This window comes from Staurois parvus, unplaced genomic scaffold, assembly GCF_062004578.1.
Source record: "Staurois parvus isolate SC_StPar_1 unplaced genomic scaffold, SC_StPar_1.0 ptg000525l, whole genome shotgun sequence".
Classification (NCBI taxonomy): Eukaryota; Metazoa; Chordata; class Amphibia; order Anura; family Ranidae; genus Staurois; species Staurois parvus.
In genome coordinates this window covers 10,621,519-10,637,278 of record NW_028318321.1, presented here as the reverse complement: position 1 = coordinate 10,637,278, position 15,760 = coordinate 10,621,519, and the positions used below count along the sequence as shown (strand labels likewise).

The 15,760-nt window shown below is 42.1% G+C and overlaps 1 protein-coding gene across 2 annotated transcripts in view; it reads left to right on the top strand.

The window, feature by feature from the left end:
• The window catches only part of LOC149451740 (alpha-2-macroglobulin-like protein 1), a 148,792-nt gene that overhangs the window by 82,826 nt on the left and 50,206 nt on the right, over positions 1 to 15,760 (top strand). For both annotated transcript variants that reach the window (XM_089690337.1, XM_089690336.1), the window contains exon 22: positions 2,824 to 2,875. In XM_089690337.1, coding sequence (XP_089546463.1) covers positions 2,824 to 2,875 — 52 coding nt within the window. The remainder of the gene's footprint in view (positions 1 to 2,823; positions 2,876 to 15,760) is intronic.

Here is a 15,760-nt window from a genome sequence, read left to right as displayed (position 1 = left end):
AAAACAGATAGTGAGAGGAATTGAGTGGATCCCTGATTGTCAACTGAACTAGTATCCACATTGGACAATTTCCTTCTGTTACTGTTCTGGAGACAACCCAAAATTTATCTTCAATATTTCACAAATGATGACTTGAAGTGTGCTGAACCATCAACACAAATAAAAGTGTGCACTCACCAGACTCATTTGCTGTCTAAATGAATAGAACTGCAGGAAAAGCTTTGATGACAAATGAAGATCTTCAAACAAAACAATCTTTCTCCACCATTATCTCAGCCTGTTGAATCTGCAACAGACCACCAACCATAAAAAAGGTCTTATAGTGTAGTAATTTATTGAAAAAAATAAATGGATATCCAAGAACAATATAAAAACATATAATTAAAAATTTTGGTCCAGAAAGGAAGATTTAACAGTAAATACATTTTATTTGAACTGTTCATATGAACTTTTGATTACACCCTTTTCACAGGTGTTGATGATTATTGTGTTATTTTCAGCGCTGCAAAATTTTATTTACTTATTTTTATGTGTATGAACACTTTTTGCTAGTATTTATTTTTTCTATTCACCGAGTGCTGACATATTCTTCTAGATTTTTATTACCAATAAAAACCTGACAGGGGTTATAATCCCTTTCCAGTCTGTCCAAAGCAAAAACCGTTGCCTTTAGTTGTATTTTAAAGTCTATGTGAATGAACAACTATATATAGCTCAGGGAAGGCACTTGATTACATCACACAAATGTGGAATGTAGGCTATGCCTCCTGCTCCTATAGACTGCAGCTGCAGTTTGACAGCAAACAAGGCAGGAGTGGCCAGGGGGCCTGGTTTATAAACTGACTACAGGCATACTATATATACTACTACTACTACGTATATACTACTATGTATGTATATAGCATTGTGTACCTCTTGGCCTGTATAAGCAAATGCAATCACTGCGGACAGTGTTTGCCAGATAGCTGATAAAACACCTTTTTCTCATCCAAGTAGATCTTTATTGAATGCAGCAGGTCACAGCAGACAACAAGATGTTAGAGATGAATGAAAGGACAGTATTTGCAAGTTAAAACATGTTAATGTGGTCCCAGATGTGAGCAGATTACATGTGGCCTAGAGACAGTCATATTCATCCCAATAAAAACAGTGTGAGAAGGAAGGGGAAGTACATCACAAGTGGGAGGGAACACAGAAAAAGATGGTGTAGTAACCAAAATATCTACAAGATGGCAGTATTTTAACTATACTGAGGTCAATAAACAATAGCTTAATGAAAATTAACTATATAAATGCTCGATTCATAGTAATATGAACAAGAACTATGACTATGCATTGTATTTTATTTTCACACAAGTGTAACAGCACAGCAGGACTATGAATGCAAACAGGCCACAGAAACATGGACCTATTTCCACGCTTGCCTGTTGTGCGCAGAAAACTGGTTCCAGGTTGGAGCATTCTCCCAAAGCAGCCTGGGAGTTTTAGAGCTCAGAGCCCTTACCGACTACAGCTGGGCTAATTAAATCATCAGTGAGCCAAACAGGCTCACTACAGAGCACAAAAGGAGAAACAGTCAGTGTAGAGTATGAATCTGGGACAAATATATCTCCCATCCTGGACACATCCCTTAGTTCTTCCTGGCTTCCTGTCACAATAGCTAAAAAAGTATTTGAGGGTAACATACACTAAAATGCAGAGAATTGACAAGTAGGTTTATCTATTGCCATATTTAAGGCATGAGCTTCTAGATTCATAGATTCTAAAGCCTCGATTAAATGTGCAGACGTTTTTACCATCCTTCCAAAAAGCAATCTGCGGTGGGTGGTGTTTCTGAGGCATGTGACAGATATTGTAGAAGTGTAGGTCACTTCCTGAATGACAGTTTTAACTAGTGAAATCCTGCAGCAATTACATGTATACAACTTGTCCCATTAGTCAGGCAGAACAGCCACCAAACATGGCCCATATAAGTGTACAGGACTGCAGTGCAGCCACTTTGCAACAGTGTGTAATGCTCACGGTTGCCACGTGGTCCCATGCACTTGAATAGGTCATCTTTGGCAATGGTTCCACCTCCCAATACCACAGATTATACAATTTCCAACGTGCCTTCAGCATGGCGCTATATGCTAATATGGCGACTGGCCATGTTACCTTGCAGCTCAGTGGTCTGGGGCCAGTAAAACTGCAGCTCAACTGCCTGTTTTTACTGAACCCCAGCTGCCCGTGTTAAAGAAGCCTAAGATAGTGGCAGTGAGGCCAGAGGAAGGCAGCTAGCATTTTCTTAGGCGGGGACAACAAATGACATTCTAAATGTTTAGTGATCTAGACAAAAGCTTTATTTTTTACTCCATGTTTTGTCACTGGAATTGGCACAATGAAAATATCTCCAACAGAGACACAAACAGCAATAAAAGCTTTTGCATTACTATAGTGTGGCATTGTTATTGTATTTTAGCTTTTGATGTTGTCTGTATCCCTATTGAAAACTCATTGCTACCTTTTGTGTCACCGGGACAGGAATTGTTGCAAAATCTAGTCAACTGTGACACAAGCAGCAATAAAGATGTGACACTAGTACCAACCCTTCCTACGTTATCAACATTTTTTTGAAAATTACAATTGCACTGAAGTTCCACATTACTACTAAACTCCAGGCTGATTTATAATCTCACCAATAAATATGGTAATAGGTGCATTTAAAATCATGAATGCCTTTTTAACCTGCAGTTGACCAAATTACATGTTTCTGTCTCAGTATCAGCCCTCAGTAATCATATAACTTCAACACTGTAATCATGTTTTTTTTTTTCTTTTCAGCCCATGGGATATGAAGAGCAAATCACGACGACACATCTTCTATACTCTACAGGTAAAGAAAATATACTGGATACAGGATATGTATAAACAGAGCTAAATATGTACACAAGAAAGGAAGATTGAAACTGTGAAGACATGTCTTGTTTATGTGCTATTTGTGGCATAGCAAGCACAGTGTCATAGGCTGGTTTATCCCTAGCTGACCACAAAACATTTGGGAAATGCCTATACTTTTTCACCCATTGCCTCTACTATGTGAGTGATACCAGTCTTCTGAATCAAGGTTCTCTATCTCTATAGTTCCTTGGGCATAGATGGTGAAACTGCCACTTGATCACAAAGGAGAATGTGGTGGGTTTTTTTTTGAATAACAGCATTGCTATCCATTTAACTGAATGCCAAAATCCACCCAAACCATTTTCCTTTAGAAACACTCATTTAACCACTTGGGGACCACCCACAGTAGTTTTACTGCTACAGGGCGGCCCCTGTGGCAGGATCACTTGTATATATACATGATCCTGCATTTCTGGGTAGGGGGCGCGATCCCAATCAGTGCTTACAGTGAAGCACACCCCCACCCCACCCCCTAGTAAAACACTCCCATCACACTGTTAACCCTTTGATTGCCTCCAAAGGTTAACCGCTTCCTCCCCAGTGGCATTAGTACAGTGCCAGTGCTTTTTTTTAGCACTAATCACTGTCAGTCCCCCCCATGTCAGAATGTCCGCCTCAGTCACGCTATAAGTTGCAGATCACTGCCATAAGTCGCTGATTGCAGCCATTATTCATATAAAAAAAATTCCAGTATCTATATTTGTAAACGCTATAACTTTCACGTAAACCAATTAATTTACACATATTGGGATTTTTTTTTTAGCAAAGATTGACGAAATTTGCCGAAATTTTATTTTTAAATTTTTTTACTGGACATGTTTTATAGCAAAAAGTCCAAAATATTGTTTTTTTTTCTCAAAATTGTCGGCAGTTTTTTTTTATAGTGCAAAAAATAAAAACCTGCACAGGTGATCAAATACCACCAAAAGAAAGCTCAATTCGTGGGAAAAAAAGGACATACATTTAATTTGGGTGCAGTGTTGCATGACCACGCAATTGTCAGTTAAAGTAACGCAGCGCCGTAACACAAACCACTTCTGTAACTGCTTTCTGTCCGCCCTATAGCAGAAATACTGCTACAGGGCGGCACTGGTGTGCAAAATCACATGTATATATGTGATTTGTGCTCCCATGGTTTTCATGCTCCTCCCAGATAGTGTCAGATTGCCCATCAGTACACCAGTAATCACATTTAACCCCTTGATTGCCAGGAACACGCTCATACACCGTAAACCTCCATTGCTTTCTCCCCCAGCAAGTGCAGTGTCAGTAGGTCACTGTCACTTGATACATTACACACAAAACCGCAGTGTTCTCAGAATCAGGCCTGATCTCTGTTAGCACTTGCCGATCAATTTTGATGACTCTTATATGCAGCAGAGTGACAGTACTAGTGCCGCTCTAACGTTTGGTGAACTGGCGAGTGCCAGAGGCCTAGTAATCCTGGTCTTTCACATACCAGCACTGCAGTATCACTTGGTGATGTGGTGAGTCCCAAAAGTGCACTACAAGCTGGTGCGATGGTGAGCACAAATAATGTCCCGCAACCACCAAGAATTCGCACACAGGCCCGTAGAGCCCCTAGTATCGTTCTGGATGTGCTTGCAAATCCCGATTGGCAGCCCACAAATTCTGCAGCACCCATACTTCCCCCATAAACTGGCCAACCCGGAATTCAGGTGGAAACAGCAAATTTAACTATTCCCCTTGATTTTTTGGAGCTGTTTTTCATGGAAGATTTGTATGCATTGATTCTGGATCAAAGCAATTTATATGCACAATTTATCGCTACCAACCCAAATTCAACCCTTGGCAGACCATTAGCATTGAAACCCATTAAGGTTTCCGAATGTAAATTTTTTTTGGGCCTAAACCTCAACATGGGCATTACTGAAAAAATTAATTGCAGTTGTATCGGTCCACAGAACTGATTCATCATATGCCCACGTTCTCTGCTGCCATGGCCAGTCATATGAGAGTATAATGTGTTTTATGCATTTCCATGACAATACACTCTCTCATGCTTGGGGTGACCCTGAATTTGACCAGCTCCACAAAATTCGGCCCCTCGTAAATCACCTTAACCAAAAATTTGCAGATGTCTATACTCCCTAGCAAAACATTTGCGTTGATGAGTCCCTCATTAATTTTCTGCCACCTTGCATTCAAACAATTTCTCCCCAGAAAGCGTGCCAGATATGGGGTCAAGATGTAGACCTGTGAGAGGGCAACAGGCTATACATATACATTTCGGATTTACGAGGGAAAAGACAGTCATGTGGAGCCCCCCAGATGCCCAGACTACATGGGGAGCAATGGCAAGATAGTTTGGGACTTGGTGTCATCCTTTAGGGGATATTTGCATTCCCTGTGATAGCATTAAAAGTGATAAAAAAAAAAAAGAGACAGTGTAAGAATAATTAAAAAAAATCAAAATAACTTAAAAAAAAAAGCACCCTCACCTATCATTGGTATTGGTAGTAACTCTGGTCACTATTAGCAATTGTGAACCAATATATCAACATTACCAATAAACAACAGTATTTATTAGCAGGCCTGCTTTAAGAGATAACCCACTGTCTCCAATCTGAGAGGTCTGCTGGGTCCTCAGTGAGCAAAATCAAATATCAAGTGGCAGGTAAGCTCACAATGGGTCCTCAGAATTAGATGGGAAGGGTTAAATATGAAAGAACACTGTGAGTTAGCAGGATGTGGTGGTCTGTCTTTCCCGCAGAGCAGGAACAGTCCCTGGCCCCTCTGGTTTAGACCTGGAGCTTCACTCTCTCTCTCCTGCTGTCAGGGTAGTCGGCGTGCAGTGCAGTGAGTCAGACAATCGGTGAATTCCTCCGCTCTCTCTTTACTGGCTTTGCGGCCTGGTTCACCTTTTCTTCAGCAGCACACTTCCTTCCTCTTCACTTCCCCATGCAGACTCTTCTCCTGTTCCCAGGCTTTGCTATTTATTTGTTCCCACCCACACGCTATGACTGCTGGGAAATGAGTCCAAAACACTCTGCTTCTCAGTCAAATCCTGCTATTCAGAAATACATACCCCATAGGCCTGTTCTATCAATGCCCAGCAGACCACTGCCATCTAGTGTCACCTCACTATATTGCAAGTAATAACATTCCAATGGGTTACACACTCCTCCCACTTGAAATCTTTGGTCCCCAAAGTACTAAAACAAATACTGACAATGTTATGACTCAACATATTTACATTTTGAAAGAAATTAGGCTCCTTTAGTCAGGAGGAGCAATCTTTGGCAAAAAATTACTAGCACATAATTGTTGCACTAAAGACTCCTGCTTGGGGTTGGGAGACTCTGATTGCCCAATGAATAATTAAATGACTCTAGAGACCTCCTCAGGGATGGTGTCAGCAGAGGAGGCTATGGCTTCTGGAAGGTCATCTAACAAGGTTTTAACAATGAAAACCAGCGCAAACCCACATGGTCAATTACATTACTCAGCTTTAAAAAAACATTACTGTGCTGATAAAGATATATATAATAAATTATATATAAATAAATTTATATATAAAAAAATATATAAACATTAGAATCATAAGTCCAGTGACAAAAAAATCAAGTGACAAAAAAAATCAAAAAAATCCCAAAAAATATATATATATAATTACAGTCCCGTGACAAAAATAAAACAAATTCAATTATAATTTTCATTTGGTTCTTCCGTGTTACTGATCCCTTCACCATGCACCAGTGCAGAAATCAACATTAGCCGCACTCACCAGATATTGGTGAGTCACACGCCTTTTAGGATTATTAAGGACCTGTCTTGATAACGCCCTGTGGGTGGGGCGAAACGCGTTGACGCACTTCCGGTTGCCTGGTCCGTCGTCTGACGTCATTTCCGGTGAGTGGAGCGCACGCCGAGCGGTGCGTTCCAAGGGGCCATCTTAGCTTAGTAGATGAGTCTGTAGCTGAGGTCTGCCATCCTGCTGCACACTAAACTGTGGGGTCTCTTACAAAAATCGGTGTACATGAAAAGTGGATCATTTTGGAAGAAAATCACTGTTGTTTTGAATAAAAGGCGGGCTATATCCCGCAAAAGAATGTGAGTGGTCTGGAGAGATTATTTTGAGGAGAAATTACTACGGTATCACGCTATGGTCTTTTCTTCTTCCTGATTTTCCTTGGGGGATTCGGTGAGAGGAGTAAGCAGAAGAGGTACCTAGACATAAGAGGAAACAGCACTTGGAGGTCTCACAAAAAGTAAAGGGGGTCCAGGAGCCCTTAATAATCCTGAAAGGCGTGTGACTCACCAATATCTGGTGAGTGCGGCTAATGTTGATTTCTGCACTGGTGCATGGTGAAGGGATCAGTAACACGGAAGAACCAAATGAAAATTATAATTTAATTTGTTTTATTTTTGTCACGGGACTGTAATTATATATATATATTTTTTGGGATTTTTTTGATTTTTTTTGTCACTTGATTTTTTTGTCACTGGACTTATGATTCTAATGTTTATATATTTTTTTATATATCAATTTATTTATATATAATTTATTATATATATATATCTTTATCAGCACAGTAATGTTTTTTTAAAGCTGAGTAATGTAATTGACCATGTGGGTTTGCGCTGGTTTTCATTGTTAAAAGTTTTTTTTGGTCTTTTGTACCTGTGCACAGCAGCATCCCACGGGGATTTGTGTGGTAAATAGGAAGTCCTGAGCGCTGAGGTTTTGTTTTCTTTACATCTAACAAGGTGACTGTTTCAAAAACGTCATCAGAGTTGATAGAGAGTCCCGGATTTGCTGTAATAAATTGTAGATGGGAGCCTCTAGGATTCTTTGGCTTCCATGGAAAGCCTCTTCAGATCTTTCACCATTGACATCGTAAGTCAACCTTTTAGGTGCTTTTATCTCCCTTTTCTCTCTAAGCTCTTCCTGAGGAGAAATAATGTTTCCTGTCTGAGATGCTCCTCTCTTAGATTGATGGATTCAGCAGCCTCTTTGATTGCAGACCTTGGTTGGAAATCCAACGAGGAATCAATTTTAATTTCAGGAAGGAGGAAATCTTGAATATTAAAGCCTGGAAGAGGAGTAAACTCAGTAGCTTCTTCAGGGTTTGGTTCTGATTGAAGACTTGTGGATGGGGCATCTGAGCTTGAGGCAGGGGCAGATGCCAAAAGACTGTCTTTCAAATCTGACAGGAGTGGACACCAATCTATTCCCATATCTACTCCCTCTTCATTCCGATCCTCTGTGGGGTCTGGGGCAGGCTGAGGAGGGGATGGGGGAGATCTTTGAATTTCACTAATAGGTGGTTCATCCACATGGATTAGGTCCCACACAGCATCAGATAAAGGTAGGAGGCAGTTACGGTGTCAGGATTTGATTGAGACTTTCTTCCCCTCCAGGCGAATCTGATAAATTGGGAGATCATGTAACTTCACCTTGGTGTCGTAACATTGTTTATTTCTCCGCTCCACTAATTGAAAGGCTTGTCTAGCTCCCTCATAAACAGACTCTAACCAATATTTTAGTCTCTCAACATACCCTTGATGGGATAAGGGGGTCAAGTGATCAGGAATAGTGCCAAAGACCAAGTCCAGGGGCAGTTTGGCTTCCTGCCCAAACATCAGGCAATAAGGAGAGAATCCTGTGGCATCATTCTCAGTACTGTTATAAGCGTACACCACCTCAGCAATGTGCTGGCTCCATTGTTGCTTCTTCTCCAAGGACAAGGTGCCTAGCATGTTAAGCAGAAAAGCTGCCACAGATCTTCACTTTGGTCTGAAGGTCTCCTTTGGTAGACCTCCCCATCCCTCAGTTCCAATCTGTCCCACTCCCGATGGAAAATGTTGGCATCAAGGGATCTGCTACATGAATAGATTGGGTTGTTTAGTTCACAAGAGCCCTCCTTGTGAGCTGACAGAGAAGGTCTTGATCCTGAGCCTCTTGCATATCTTTCTTCTTGCATATCTTTCTTGGTGAGCTGTGGTAACTCTTTGCCTTTCTACTGAGTTGCATTGCAGTAATAAGATGGGATGCAAGCACTCCGGGCTCCCACTACGGTAGAATACGCCACCCCTTTGGCTACGTACTCTGCTCCTTGACTCTTGGCCTGCATTTCCTCTGGTGATACCTGCAGCTAGTTTAATGCAGAGTTCTGCCATCCATGAGGTCTTCTGCCTAAAACATCAGCATCTTTATTTCCTGCGCCCGACTGTTACTTCAGAAATCAAAAGCCAGATAGTGCAGCTAGCCATCGGTGTCCCTTGGCATCCAGTTTAGCCGTGGTAAGCACTTAGGTCAGGGGGTTGTTATCCGTCTTCACAAAGAATTCAGGCCCGTATAAAGAATCCTTTAGTTTGTCTGCCTAGCATCCACATGGAGTTAATATGGCTTGGAAGGATGCCAATAGTTCAATACAGGGGCCTGGGTCAGACATTGTTTGAGCTTGATGAAGGCTTGCTCACATTGCTGAGTCCACTGACTACTGATGGGCTCTCGAGGTCTTCGCAGTCCTTTCTTGCTTGGCTCCTTATTTCACCCTCTATTCTTCAGAAGGTCAGTTAGGGGTGCAGCTGCCTTTATGAATCTACAAATCAATGATAGTACAAACAGAATCCCACAAAGGACCTCTGTTCAGTGATGTTGTTGGGTCGGGGCCAGGTAGTCACAGCTTCAACCTTGCTTAGGTCTTTAGCTACTCCCTCTGCAGAAACCACATGCCCCAGGTAGGTGACAGAGTTGCTCTAAAATTGGCATTTTTCCAGGGACAGTGCAAGCCTTCATCATGGAGTCTCTGGAACACTTTCTCCAACTGCTCTTTGTGTTCTTCTAGAGTTCTTCTGAACACTATTCTGTTGTCTGGGTAGACTAAGACTTCAATTAGATTCATGTTCCCTCATGCATTTCATCAAACTCTGGAACATGGCTAACGCTCCGGATAGAACTTGAGGCATTTGATTAAATTCAAAGAACCCCAGTGGGCTAATGAAAGCTATTTTTTTTCTCTGTCTTCGGCATGTATAGGGAGCTGGTAGCATCCACCCTTCAAGTCAAGGATGCTAAACCACTTGATAAACACTGCAAAGGATCTTCTATTAGGGGTTTAGTATATTGATCTGGAATGGTTCACTTATTCCATGTCCTGTAGTTAATACACATCCATAAGTTGCCATTCTTCTTGCAGACCAGTAAAATGGGGGAGGCATAAGGACTCCTTGACTCTTGGATGATCCCAGCCTTCTTCAGCAAGTTGTTCCCTCAAGTCCACAAAGGGACTCGTCGAGCCCGCTGACAGAATAGCTTGTCCTCCTTAAGCCTAATACGATGTTGGGCACTCTTGGAACACCCAACATCATAATCATTTAGAGAGAACACCCTCTCCCAGCTGATCAGTCTCTCTCTCTATGCCCTCCTCTTCCACTCCTTGGATAGAGAGGAATATTGTAAGCCAAACTCCTTCCTGTCCCGATCGCCCAAGATGTTGGGTGCACTGACTGGATTAGCCACATGTACTTGCCCCAGTAGGGCCCGATCCTTCAAAGGTATGGGATCTTCTGAGTTGTTACAAACTTGGACTAACACATGCCCTCAGTTTCATTGCAGGGCCTTTGTCATAATCACTTCTGGAATAATTTCCACTCCGGCTATTCCTTCTTTATTCTCCATCTCCAGCACCACAAAGGGGCCCAGCTGGTCCCTTCTCAGCTTAACCCTGGCTCTCAGACAGGTGGCTGCCCCCTGGCTGGAGCACTTTCTCTTTAAGCTCACTCTTTCAAACTTTCCCCACTTCTTCTGGAGCGCTCAACTCTTTGATATACTTGTCGGCGCTGTGGGTAGATGCATTCGACAGTTACTGTGTTCTGCTCGACTAATGGAGTGAGGAGCCTTCATACTAAGCTGGCATTGGTTCCAATTAGTAGGGAACACTGTTTTGTCCTTGCATGCCTAGGACAGACAATGGCCAAAGTGTCAAAAGTCTCTGCTTTTCCCATCAAAGTTGGCCCAAAAGTCAGACGGATAGGTATATAATCATCATAGGGGCACGTTTGAGTCCCAGTGACCCAAATCTCTAACTCCTCTGGCTTGCAAATGGGGGACATGCTTTAGGTGTTTGTTATAGAAGTCCCAGTAGAGTAGGGTTACTTGGGCCCCGGTATCCAGAAAAGATTTGGCGTATATTCCCTCCACTTGTATAGACACTACTGCAGATGGGCCTATTAGTTTGTCTGGGAGTCTGCCGGGTTGAGGCTTGGCACTGATGCAGGCTTTCCCAATTCTATTCACCCTTTTTTGGGGGGTTGGCTTTCCCAGTTTCACTGAGTGGTGTGTATTAATTTTTCATGTCAGAGTCCTGGTCAGTGGAATCTAGGGGACAACTACTAACAGGAGTCTTGGTAGTTTTAGTCTCTAAGGTTTGAGTTCCTTGAGAGTTGGAGCTCGGCAATTGCTTTTGGGCCCTCAGTTGGCTCCTTCACTGAGGTCCCCAGAAGTTTCCCTCCATCTTTGGAAAGAAAAACTTCTTTAAGGCCTGTATCACGTCAGCTGTCAGATCAGAAGAGGAGTCAATCTGTGGGCATTGGGCCCAGAAGCATCCTAGCATTCCCTGGACTGGTGTCCCCTCTCCCAGCTGACATTGCTGACACTCTCTGTCCCGTCTCCAACATAGTCTTTTGCATGGTGATGTGGACCTCCATAACTTGTCCCACAGTCTTCTGCACTTCACAGAAAGATTGTTGAATCATCGCTTCAGCCTGAGCCAATTGGGCCAGAGTCTGTACGATGCCATTCATGGTAGCCACAACTTGCATCTCAGGAACTCCCTCTGTATCTGTGATGGCTTGAGTAATACAAGAGGCAGTCCTGGGCCTAGCTCCACCTTTGATAACGGCCAAGGTGAGGAAGGCTGAGATCCAAGACTCTTCCTCTCTTTCTTCCAGAGAAGGATCTCAGCCTCTGATAGTTGTGACTAGTAATAGAAGAGTGGATTTTCAATAAAGTCTCTATAAACTTCCCTAATTTAACCAGGGAGGCAGCGGACATAGTTCCTCCAGCATCAGTGGAAGGGGTTGGCACTAACTCAGAGATATGTTTCCATAAACTCTCTCCACTTGGTTCAGGGACATCAGATCTGAATACCTGTGCGTTATTGAGTTGTTCAAGTGTATGCTCTATTCCTCCAGCAAAGAAAGGGTCCTTTTTGCCCACTCAGTCAACACCCACTCGTTGGATGCATCTGGATGGCTTCTAATATCAGTGATGCTTCCTTTCTCTCTGGGTATACGAGCTGTCAACATCCGCTCTACCTGCTCTTCCGGCCAGTTGTCTCCAGGTAGGCTCAGCATCACACAATGCTCTGGCTTGGCACTAGACAATGATGTCAGATGGTTCCATACTTTTCTCCTGGAGTCCACAGACTTGCTGAACAGAGATATCCCGGACAAGCCCTCACATGTAGCACTACCCCTTTGAGGGTTGCTAAGTAAATAGTTTTGGTTCCCTGGCAATCTGGACCTCCCATTGAAAGCAAAACTTCAGCTGTCACCACCGTGCTGTGGTGACCCAGATAATTCACACCTGCAAAATGGACTCACACACAGAGTAGTATAAAACAAATTAAAGCTTATATTGAGATCATGGGTAACAGAATAACATTGGTATTGGTAATAACTCTGGTCACTATTAGCAATTGTGAACCAATATATCAACATTCACAATAAACAGTATTTGTTAGCCAGTCTGCTTTCAGAGCTAACCCACTGCAGAAACAAATATAAAGTGGCAGGTAAGCTCACAACGGGTCCTCAGAACTAGATGACAAGGGTTAAATTTGAAAGAATTGCCATGTATAATTTGCAGTGTCCCCTTTAAGAGCTCTGTGTGGTCTTCAGTGTGCTTATGGGGGGCCTAATGGATGTGAGGCTGTGTCTAGGAATAGATGAAGGTTCCCCAGGGTAACCACTCCTGGATGATAAGTAGGCAATAACAAAGATGTAATACTCCTCTCAATAATGGAAATAGTCAGTGCAGAGTTCCCTTTAAGAGCTCTGATAATAGAATGTACTTGGAGTAGCAAACACTAACACAGTAGTAAGAACGTCTGGGGTCAAAGATAGTTCCCTTTGGAGATGAAGGCACAAAATGAACAATAGTAGGAGTCCTGCTAGGCAAATAGAGCACTGGCACTGGACTCTGTAGCAATATATCCTGCAGTCAGAGTAAATAGTGTCTGTGGTGTAAATGCACTCCAGCAATGCCACTGGGTCGACTAGGCCGTGACCCGGTACTGTATGAAGTGTTCACAGCTATAAGCTAGTGGGCAACTGTAATGTCAATCTAGCAATGTTCACTACAGGCCTGGAGCTCCGCTATCTCTCTCTCCTGCTGTCAAGGTACTAGGCTTGCAGCGCATTGAGCTGGACAATCAGCAAATTCTCTCTCCTCCCCTCTCTCCCCTCCCTCTCCCCTCCCTCCACAGACTGCCATCTTGTGTCACCTCACTATATTGCAAGTAATAACATTCCAATGGGTTACACTAACAAATAGATAACGATAAAGACATAATAAAAAACAACAAACCCACAGACTATTATACATAAATATTATGCATTCCACAGAAAACTATACCATAATGTGCAAATATGCTGTGCATAGTTTATTTCACTTTTTTATTTCATTATTGCTAAAGTTTGCCCACTACAATGTGGTTTTACTTTTGCTTTCACTGTTCAGTAGTAAACTACTCTGTAGATACAGGAGTAAATATACATAAAGATACTTTTAATTAGCTTCACGCCTGGCTCCACCCCCATCCCGCCCAGCTCAGCACCATCTTTGATGCTGTCTACATTCATGGAGCTCTAGCAGGCATGCGCTTCAGCTCCTCCTATCCTCCTAGCCTTTATTTGGCTTGCAGGAGGGATGGAGACCTGTAAGAGTGCCTCTAATCCCTCTAATAAAACATTTTTTACACATTTTACATATATCAGTTCACTGGTATGTTGTTGTTCATTCCATGGAGGTAATTGTAAGCAAACCTTTTTTCTACTTTCAATTCTATTGCAGTTAAAAAAAGCACTCTGTGATCATTCACAAGGTATACCAGATACTTTGTTACTCCTCGAGGATGAAGCTAAAGTGGAACTAAACTGTATCTGAATACCCTAAATTGAAAAGGCTATTCAATTCATGTTTAATATTCATAGCAAACTCACCCATCTCTCCACGTCTTCTTGCTTTTTTTTTGCTTTTAGCTATGGCCATCTTGAATAAGGGTAGAATCATGTAGCATTTATTTCCTGGAATCCGTTTTTCCTTAGCTCAGGCATGCAGGCAGGAGGGTGTGTGTAGCTGAGAAAGCCCCTCCTCCACTCTTCCAGAAGAGATTAAAAAATGCCATGAAGACTCCTTGAATGTATGACATCACTTGGGCCTAGGCCAGAAACCAGGAAGCAATTAAAGAAATGTAAGAAAAGGTTTGAAAAAAGAAAATGTAATACATATACATTTTATAAATTCTATTTTTTTTTCAAAGGCGCACCCACTCACACAAGGCAGAAAACATTTATCAAAACCACCCATTCTGATATCTTCATGCAGATGTTGCAGCCCAGTGTCTCTCTTTTGCACCATGGCAAACATTAGAACAGACAGCTCTCCAACACAGCAGCTTACTATCTGGTCACCTCTTAAATCCAACATCAGACTGCCCCCGAGCCCCACCTTCTACTTCCTTTTCCTCCTTTCTCCAGTACTAAGCTTCTGAAACTTTAGTCCCACACAGTTTCACAATACTGAGCCCAGTCTCTCTGGGGACTACCTTCCACACAAGTCTTTGCCCCTCCCAGTAGTCCTTAGACAAGGAAGATGTGTCCATTTCTTCCCAGGCTGCTCTGTGCAAAACCATTGCACAGAGCAGGTAAGTATAACATGTTTGTTTTTTATTGAAAACAAAAAATTACAACCTTTAGAATCACTTTACGTTGTTTTAATATATGCAGTGACCAACAATAGGCATAGACATTGGATGGTAAACTTCTCTGAGGCATCATCTCATGACAAAACAAACTTTTTTTTTACATTTGTGTATGTACATAGCCACACAGCATAGCATCAAAATCTGTACAAGGAATGGATACTGTTTTGCAGCAGTTTACTGAATTTTACCCTTACATTGAAGGACATAGAAAAGACCGATTATGACAACCTGACACCACAGATTGTCTATCGGGAGGGTGATTAAAGATAAACTCCAAGCAGATATAAAATACACAGCTCTATTTTCATTAATACAGCATTACATGTATTTTGTTAAATTAAACTTCTAATTGGTATTAGAGTCTTGAATCTTTGAGCAGCAGAGCTTATACTAGGAAAGGTAGGAGCAGAACAAGGAGCCAGCCAGATGTGCTGCAGTGCATATATGCTAACAAGAAACTGGATGTTGATAGGAAGAGAGTGAAGTTACAGAGGCATGAACTCATCAGTATTAGACAAAACAAAGGTAAAGTCCTGCTACCCAATAAGAAAATATCCAGCTAAAGCTCAAAATCATTGTGCCAGACCAGCTGTCTCCTGCTCAAGTATGCACTTCCAAAAATGAAATGTCAGCCTTCTCTCTACTCTCACATGCTTCTCCAACATTTCGGGCCTGGTAGTGAATGAAGATAAATCTTCCGCCCTCAACATCTCCTCTTCTGAGGCAGAGGTTACCTTGTTAAAACAAAAGTATACTTTTACCTGGCCTAACGCTTCCCTAAACTATTTAGGGATCCACCTCTCTAAATCCTATCATACACTTTATAACGCTAATTACATTCCAACCTTCTCCTGTCTTAAAGC